Source organism: Sesamum indicum, linkage group LG12 (assembly GCF_000512975.1).
Source record: "Sesamum indicum cultivar Zhongzhi No. 13 linkage group LG12, S_indicum_v1.0, whole genome shotgun sequence".
In the NCBI taxonomy this organism is placed as follows: Eukaryota; Viridiplantae; Streptophyta; class Magnoliopsida; order Lamiales; family Pedaliaceae; genus Sesamum; species Sesamum indicum.
In genome coordinates, this window is record NC_026156.1 from 5,049,890 (window position 1) to 5,059,781 (window position 9,892).

Here is a 9,892-nt window from a genome sequence, read left to right on the forward strand (position 1 = left end):
TACAAATTTGATTGATTCATTAAATTCAAATTTAATTTATGACAAATTTCACTTTAATTCAATAAAACTTCATTTTTGGTGGATTTTTTTTTTTTGTAAGAACGACTACATTATAAAATTTATTTTGTTTTTGATTGTTAATGATGCGTATTGATTTTTGTGATCAATTTAAAAATTATAAATAATTCTCGCATTATATTCAATAAAATGATGTGCGCGGAAACTACCACACATGCTTAGTTGTATATAATTAGAAGAGTCAACTCAATAAGCTGACCACCAAAAATTGGCTGCCACGCTGCTATACATGAATTTCTCACTTTCACCTACGGCTACTCTAGCCAAAAATATATCATCAGTACAGATATAAATGTCCAGTATCTTCTCATGATCCCCCAACAAAAAAGAAAGAAGGTAAAGTTCATGCTGAAGTAAGACCAACATACGCCGCACATAAGATCAACACACATGAGACAACATATGCAGCCGCAACAATGGTTGGTTCTTTAATTCCAAATAACTCAATGTGGTGACGGAGAGGTGCCACTTGCGACAACCTATAGCCCCTTTGCCGGAAAAATTTGGTTGCCTTGAATAAGGATACCTAAGACATGAGCCTCTTGTCAGGTGCATAGATATTATACTCTCATTTTAGCATGTATTCAACTCAAAGACATTAAAAGATTTCAGAGTGTAACGAATTAATGTAGTAAGACGGTAACTTTTCACTAGATAGTGAACTCATGTGCAACGAAATGAGATTATCTCCTCTTTTGGTTTGCAAGGAGTGGGGAAGGATAAACCAGTATATGTATGGTTAAGAGCATGGAAGCCATAACAACATTGTCGAAATTCTAACAAAAAGAAGAGAAACAAAATCATCAGGAGGTGATGTGACGAAGTATCATAAAATGTGTACCGGACTTATCAGCCTCAGCAAACACTAGAAAGAAAAGAGCATTTTGCAGACTGATTCAAGTGACATATAGTATCATACCTGTATAATAACTGAAAGGGCTTCCAAGACAAATACTCCTGATGAAATGAACAGGGGGAAAAACATTCCCGTACAAGAAGCCATTGCAGCAAGAGCCCCACCTAAAGCCAATGCTCCTGTATCACCCATGAATATAGATGCTCTGTACCGGTTATGGAAAAGAAAGCCAACACATGCTCCAGCCATTGATGCTCCAAATATAGAAAGGTCTGATATTGGTTGCACAAAGTGAAGCCATGAATTATATGACAAATATTGCTGCATGTAATATATTAACATACCGAAAACAGCAAAGATGAACTGATAACTGCCAAAACAATTTTGATCTCAGAAGAAGATTAAGGGACCACACAAAGGCAAAGATAATTATACCAGAACATATTGGAAGAGCCACAATTGACATTCCAATAAATGCTAAAGCAGCAGTCCCGGCAGTCAATCCATCAAGCCCATCAGTTAAATCAATTCCATTTGTCATCGAAACAAAACAGAATGAAGTCAAGACTGGGTAAAATTTTCCGAGGCAAACGAGGCCCAATGGTGCTGGTAAAGGAATCACCATTTTCCTGACATTAGAGACTAAAAAATGAGTAATGTAGCAAACAATTTTAGTCATACAGTAAACAGTTGTTGATTCCAAAACACATGACGGCTTTGCCATTTCAACAATTGAAGACAATGCTTCAACACTTCCAACTACATTTTGATAAGCAAGAAACAAACTTTAGCTCGCTGTAGAAGATATAGGTAAAACAATGTGTGCACACATGTGAATACTTCAAAAACCATTAATGATGGCTGACACCAGACCCTTGATTAGGATAATCAGTTCATGCCACGAAACCAGAAAAGCGAATGCGAATAACCATGGACCTAGAACATGCGAGTGTCGGAATGATTTCCATCTCATACACAGGCTATCTAAAGATATCGCACGATCAAAACTTGCATCCACAGTCATCATCAGCAATGTATCATGGTTGAACACAGTACATCTTACAAAGAGATATTAAGTTGGGAGGTTGATATAAGTTAAGATGGTAGAAACATCTTCTCGAAATTCATCATTATAAGCATAGATATGTGAGTTAACCTTAAAAAAGGTTGATCAAATTAGTTACTAGAAGATATACATGCTGTAGGGTGTTGATATGTCTGTTGTGTATAACCAATAGGAAAACCATGTCCCAGCAGCTACCTGAGTGACATGAAAAGTGAGACCTCATCAACAATCTAAACCATGAGCTCTAAATCAGACAGTAGAGTACACAATTGAAGAATGAAAGTAAGTTTGACCTCCAACAAAATTCTCATCCAACCAGGTAGACCATGATTACAATTGTTGATACTCAATAAATCATCCAATAGCCCAATTGCAGCAAACACAACAGTTGCTGCTGCTGCTCCAGAAACTTCGGTGGAAGAAAAATTTAGTAGAACTTCTGCAACAAGTAGACCGATTGGTACAAAATACAATCCACCCATCGTTGGGGTTCCTTTCTTACAAGAGTGTTGAGTGGGTTCCTCTTTCCTAACTATGGACTGAAGCTTCAACATACGAAATAACGGGACACAAATATAACCAGCACAAGACACTAACACTACAGATATCAGAAATGGCCGCATCAAGTGGAATGGTGCAAGAGGCAATCTCACGATTCGCCATGCACACTGATCCACAAGTAAAAGTAGGAGTGTTGAGAATGATATTAGTCCAACATTATTCATGACTCCATAAACAGTCCTGCAAACAGAGAGTTTCAGAAAGACCTGAGTTACTGTACATAAACTACTTGCTAGGGTTAAATCAAAGTCATCCTATTTGCAAGCCATAAACCAACAAGAAATCACATAGCAGAAGAGAGTGGCATAGATTGATAGGAGAGAAACAGATCAGTGCATAGAAGTAATGGGATCTCCCTGCAGAGTCTGCATGTGAGTATAAACATGGAAGACTGTGGCATAGGACAAAGAAGATTCTAAAAGAATGGAAGTTCCAATCAAAGTCAGTTTTGCTAAATGAGTTTACTTTCTTCTCTTCCGTGTTCTACCAAGCGTTGCAAGCCTATGTGCAGTCACAGTTATGGAGTCATCAGATGGAAGAAATTGTTCTTTTGAGGTAGGCAAATCAACATCAGTTATTGGCTGTAAAATGATTTCCCCATCACTATCTTCACCTTCGCTTGATGAAAACATATATTCAACAGCTCTGTTACTGTCCCCCCAGTCATCGAGTGAGGAAACACCCACTGAGTCCTGGACAAAACACAAAACCTATTAATTTCATTTTAAAAAATAATAAATAAAAATTAGACCTAACAACGACATGTTTTGATTCACCAGATGTTCAAGAATAGCTATCTGCACACAGTAACTAACCAAACATCGCACAAGACAATGTGCACATAATTTACATTAACCCAAGTATCTTACATGGACCTTTAGATGTAATACTTCATGTTATTTGATAAACAAGACAGCAACATTATTTTTTTGCAGATTACCAACCAAAACATGAAATACTTAGGTTGGTCTTAATGATTTCAACATTCTCTCAAGCCTTAATAGGTAAAGATTCATCATCCGAATGACAATCTAGTTCTCCTTTACTTTGTTTTACTCTTTTCTGCAACTGTATCTGCAATCTGATTGGACTAGCCTACTTCTGTAGATAGTAGATTTAGCCCAGAGCCCAAAAACCCCTTATTAATTAACGCATACCCATGATTTATGTGACAGTTATACAGATACATCGCTATACATCAGAACAATTGCCACAGCCATCTGATATATACGTGTCTAAACAATAGAATTCAGGGGGAAAAAAGGCGGAAAAGAGATAAAACAAAGTGGATGCTGAATTAATCAGAGAAATCATTTAACAATACATCATCCATGGCGCAAACACGAAGAACTCCACGGCGCACGCGAAACCCATGTCCTCGAACCCGTGATTTCAATAACTATGCCAACACAAACAGACAAAGACTTAGTTGGCCTACTAAAAACCCCCAGAAATCATATGATTGATGCGATTAAAACAAATCCCAATATACCTTGCGACCAAAATAAGAACAGCGATAGATGTTCCGGCAATCAGATGAAAGGAGCGATGTTGGTTGCCTTGAACGAGAGAAAGTATGAGCAAGAAATCCTATATGATTGAGATCTCTATTATTCGTGGTACATACAGCATGAGAGTGCATGTCTACGTACACATAAAATTCATTTACATCACCAACATCCCATCACCAACAAAGCCTTCCAAGTGCTTGAGACCATATATGCATTTTTGCGAGAATTGGTGGAGAAGCATTTTTTACCTGGACTTGGGAATCTACGAAAGCTTCACTAGTAATAGGTCCGACGCGCCCCCTGAGCGCGTCAAGAAAGAGGAGAGGAGATGATTGGCTCTTCCAACCGTGGACCGCTAAAAAAGATTTACTATAATTTTACTTCATTTCAAAATTATGAAAGACACTCTTTTTTTTTTTTTAATTATAAAGTTTGCAAATAATAGTTATTATTTGAACTAAATATCTTTTGAAATTATTGTTCTTTTCAATAAAATCTATGTGAATCCATTCTCCACCATTAGTTGTAATATTTAGACAAATCTCTGTAATAAAGTTATATGTTGATAGTTATGAAATGAAATTACATTTATAAGCTAACGGGATATATTTGAGTAAAAAATAAAAATTAAAATCATATAAACATCTATATACTCAATAGTTTCTCTAACTTCAAAAACGGCATCCATAGACTTTATCATCAGCTTTGCACGCGGCAACATGCAAATATATATACAGTCCAAGAAAATAAACGACGCTGGTTTGGCCCAGAAATAGCCATCACAAGTTTTCTTCTTATCCAACAACTACTTTTAAGGCCCTGTGGTTTTAAACTGTTGTCTCCAAGACTCCAACTACATTTCTCTCGTTCATTACCACAAAAATCCATCACACTGATTACCTATACAAACGCCATGTTTGCTACAAAACAAGGTCACAATGGGCATCGATTTTGTCTTGGTATAAACCAATGCAAACTGTTCATAAGACAATAGGGGAAACAAAGCAATGGCACACCTACCAAAGTACCCACAGCTGTTTTTACATACTACAGAACCTGTAACCACGGTGCTATTGTTGTACAACATCCGATGACAGGTTCCAAAATGTTATGGTTACAATTTTTCTGGACATGACAAATGTATTTACTTTCAAGGTAAGGATTGTCATCAAGAACCCGCCTAGCTGGTGGCTAGAGGCCTTCCCCGGCCCAGGGCGAATCCTCTGGTTCCATCGGGCATTCTTGGGCCTGGTGGCGGCTTTGTCGGCTCAATACCATGAGATGAATATTGTGTTCCGTGTCCTGAAAGTATTAGTTTTAGAGAGATCAGTTAAGTGTTGGGAAAAATGCTTAATGAGTAACTTGATCAACTACCATGTCCATTTGTGCCGTGGTACTTCTGTCGCCTTCCACGTCCTCGGTTTCCACCTCTCTGCCCATTTTTCTCTTTAGGCAAATGCACCCCGTTTTCTTTTCTTGATAAATGTTCCACATCCTAAAAGACGTATGAGAAGAATGAACATCTTACGCCAGAAACGACAGAATTGATGAATCTACATGCTTGCTCTGAGTAACCAATGCTAGTACGATTTATATATATATATATATTATATATATATACAACACTGAAATGACCTCTATACTTCCCAGTATGAAGTCAAGTTGATTCTCCAAACTGTTTACATTGAGGGACTTCTGGAGATTGAAAAATATGAAATATTGAAATTTGTGTGACAAGCAACAGAATCAAGCATCTCAAATACTAAATAATCAAGTCATTCAGAACTTCCCTACCCAATTGGAGTTCACTCACCGACTCATTTAGGCAACAGAATGCTGAAGCAATATTTATGATCCATTTACTTCAGTTTTGTATGGATGGGCTAGCTCTACAGCCAATAGACAGCCAGCCCCCAGCCCCCACCCCCAAAGGGTGGGTGCGTGTGTGTGTGTGTGCAAGTATAAATTCCGGTTAGATCCATTAAAGTTGCTGCGGAGTAGGTTAAATCCATATGACATTCAACATCGGAAGTAATTTATGCAGCAAGGATGAATAAATAATCTGCAAGATGAAAGGTTTACCTCCTCTTCGTGTGAATCATCATGTTGTTCACTTGTATAGTGGTTCTCCTCATTCCCAGCTGGCTCAGACGTTTGCACAGTACTACACTTCTCAGTCTCCGACTCTCTCCACATTTTTTTCTTCTGCCCTGGCTTATTCTACGAATGAAAAGCAAACAAATATTCATGCTTTACCTTGTAAAGGAGACATACATGTATATACTTCTTTTGCAGAAAGGAACACAGAAACCAATAGGACCCAATACCAATTTTTTGAGAAGCTTAACCCGCAACCCATATCTCCAATCTTGTTCATTGTTTAAAGTGGCCACCTAGAGTAATTACAACTCGTCAGTATTCAGAGTCCAAACTATAAGCCCAAAAAAGAAAAAAAAGAAAAAATAGAGAGATCACTAGAATATTATGGAATAATATGCACTAAAATAAGGAGTGGACTTCACACTCACAGCTTTCTCTGCAGCCTCCACACTGTCGTACTCCACAAGAGCATGCAACTTCAGATTCAAAACCAGGAAAATAGTTAGTTCCAATTAGAAGCAACTACAAACCATAGTTTGCATACAGTTGCAGCTAATCGACACTACTCGTGCGCGCATACTCATGAACTCACATGATGGTGCACGCAATTAAAGGAGAATGAGAGACAGATAACCTCTAAACATATTAATGATACATCCTACATAGAATTGGCAAGCCTTGATTCATCAAATATTCTTCTATAGTTCTTCATAGCTAACAAACTCATAAATTGCTACATATGCAAAGAGAACTGTATTAAAACCAATTTCATGATCACCTTTATGTCAGCAAAACTGAAAATATATAAGATAAAAAAGTATTTACATGCCATAAAAAGTGACATGAATATCATGACTTTATAATGTTCATTAAGAAGTGGAGGTTCAACTTGGAATTGGACATACTTCCAATCATGTTTGGACCCATAATTGAACAAAATATGAAAAATTCAACTGAAAATTATATCTCCGACTATCCACATGCATTGAGTGTTTTGTGTGGAATGTCACAAGCAAAATATGTGTAATTGGCCAGTTCAAGGTGAATTTTATATACTGAAGAACTTCACTGCATTTACATCGTCATATTATGTAAAGCTTATAGTAAATCAAACTGAAGCACACCTTCCCGCTTATCAGCTTCTCCGCTACCGTGCACTTTTTTGGCCCTCTACCATCATGTGGGTCACGGATGGTAATATTCTTTATGCTAGCATTCAGAAGCAAAAAGATTATTAAACAGCTAGAAAACAGAGTAACAGCATAAAACACACACAAACAAGAAAAGAAGGCACAACGCTCACTTTCCAGCTTCACCAAACACTCGACGAAGGTTCTCTAATGAATGATCCTCTGGTAGATTCTCCACCAGCACAGTGCATACCTAGAATATTATCAAGATTTAAAATTCTTCTAGACTAACATGTTGAGTACAGAGATCAAAAATTCATTCAAGAAATATCGTACCATCGGATCCTTGACCTCAGCTAATGGAAGAGGATGAAGGCGCTTCACCCTTTTTCCGTTGGAACTAACAACCTGCAGCCAATACAAACACAGTTGGCTAGTTAAAAATAGGAATTAAGGAGAAAATTGAAGACAAAAATGAAGGATAAAACTTGTTCACATCAACAAACAGAAACCAAGAGCAATGCTATTTCTATATCATTCAAAATAACTCTTATGCGTGTGGTTCTCAGCAAAATTCAGTCACTTACAAGAAGAGCAGATTCCTTCAGTGCAGCCACAATGACTGACGTGTCTCTTGTAAGCTTCTTCATTTTTCTAAAAGAGGCAATAACTCCAATGGGAACTGCACCATATGAGATTCTTTCAGACACAGTGATGAGCCACTGGGGATGGCAGTTTCAAAAAAGTTAAAGTCATAACTTGCATATTTGGTAAATAGAAAATTTTAAAGAAAATATTCATCATCAATTTGATGGGAAAAGGAAAATCAAGACCTTTTACATGATTTTGGAATTACTAAAGTTGTGGAACAAAATGAACATAAATGAAAACTGAATTGTGGCAATCCAGTTGTCGACTGCAAGATCAATTTCCAAGACCTGGTGTAAAGCATCAAAGGAATTTTCTTCTTCTTTTCTCGAAGACCTTGAAATCATTGGACCAAAGACAAAAACCTAAATTGTCCATCACTCAGACTTATCCTAAATATTTGACAAGTCTATTAATTGGTTGTGCCTGTTTGCTATAAGATTCTTCATAAACATATTCATTAGCTGATGCCATTGTTGGGCATAGACACTTCTTTTCCATCTAGAGGAAGGTATCTGAGGAAATTCACCATATATTGTAATTTGAGGTGAAAGAAGATTTTATTTCTGTTGAAGTACTCAAATCTAGTGCAATATATTGAATCAAGAACACTGCAAACAACTGGTTTTTGCTTCCTGACTACGGCTGGAAAGTTTAGAAACAAGTATAAAAGGTGTGGCATTCACCGTATCCTTCTACATTTTTTGTAACATATTTCAACAAAAACTTGTCATTTGGCAGATTTTCATCACTGAAGTAATACTCGACCTGCAAAATGAAAAGCTCAGATAAGTGCAGGTTGATTGATTAAACAAGCACACACTACTCAAAGTTTGATAAAATCATACCCTGACCAATCCAAACCACCACTAACATATTTTAAATTGCAAATAAAGAAATACCAAGTGACAAAGCACATGACGGAGCTACAAAGATGTCACTGAATTTAAGTCATTGGCAAGACAATGAATCAATTTCAAATCTAATAAGAATAAAACATACAGGTCAATCCCTTCAGAAATTATTTACTCATCTTTTTCTGTGAAAAAATAGAAAAACATAAACCACAACAACTTCATAGAAGCATGATCATGTCAAAGATAGCACAAAACATGAGACAAGACTCCCTAGAACACCCTGATATACAAGAAAATCCCCATTTAAATTGAACAAAACCCTCAACCTGGAACAATTACGATCTAAACACCAATTACACAGTTATTAAGAAATTAAAACCCTAGTAACTATTCAAGAAACCAAGAAAATACTCTCATCGCTAAATTTCATATAAGCATCAGTAATAATTTTAAAACAGTGCAGATTCGCACGGTGGAAAGAAAAAAGTTGAATCAAGAAACAGGCAAATACTTAACCAAAGTGAAAGCAAGTTGAAAAGGTAGAGTAAGAGTAAGTAACCTCTTAAATTTAACCCTACTGTCTGCTCAAGAAACACAAGAAAACATTCTTTAATCATCAAGAAAGTAATTCCAAAAACTTAAATTTCACTTAAGGATCAAATTAGAAAAAAAAATCACAGAAACACCATATTGGACCGTTAAAAAGAAAGAGAAAGAAAATCAATCAAGAAATTGGGCAAATAAATATTTAAAGAAAAAAAAATCAAGAAGATGCAAAAAGTAGACTAGTTGCCTGCTTGATAATCTTGAGGCGAAGATCATCGGAGAGTGCAGAAGAGTGGGGCTGATCTGAGGGCGGTGGGTTGTCAGATTCGGTGAGGTCAGGGGAGCCGACAGGCGAGATATCAGGATGATCTTCATCGTGATCGGAGACGGGAGATGAATAGGTAGGGGTTGGGATTGGGATCCCAGCATGCCCTTGGGGTTGTTCCATCGGAGGGGAGAGAGAGAGAGAGAGAGGAGACGTCAATAATGGAGAAAGGTAAACCCTCCCCGTCCCGCTCTTTTTTTTTTGGGGGGGGGGG

The 9,892-nt window shown here is 37.1% G+C and overlaps 2 protein-coding genes across 3 annotated transcripts; both read right to left on the reverse strand.

Annotated features, from left to right (window-relative positions):
• LOC105175702 (phospho-N-acetylmuramoyl-pentapeptide-transferase homolog) lies at positions 199–4,337 on the reverse strand. The gene is made up of 8 exons (XM_011098245.2): positions 4,054–4,337; positions 3,886–3,960; positions 3,027–3,253; positions 2,294–2,741; positions 2,131–2,195; positions 1,370–1,563; positions 998–1,206; positions 199–604 (listed from the first exon to the last, which is right to left on the reverse strand). Exons 1-8 carry the CDS (start codon positions 4,201–4,203, stop codon positions 422–424), a joined length of 1,551 nt encoding a protein of 516 aa, XP_011096547.1. The 5' UTR covers positions 4,204–4,337; the 3' UTR covers positions 199–421.
• Positions 4,879–9,891, reverse strand: LOC105175703 (la-related protein 6A; the record flags this gene model as incomplete). 2 transcript variants are annotated; one of them, XM_020698388.1, is given in 12 exon segments in its annotated part: positions 4,879–5,374; positions 5,447–5,567; positions 5,708–5,767; positions 6,155–6,292; positions 6,400–6,465; positions 6,601–6,648; positions 7,297–7,381; positions 7,476–7,555; positions 7,639–7,710; positions 7,890–7,984; positions 8,637–8,718; positions 9,601–9,891. In XM_020698388.1, coding segments are annotated over 12 exon segments (1,170 nt in total). In that variant the 3' UTR covers positions 4,879–5,252.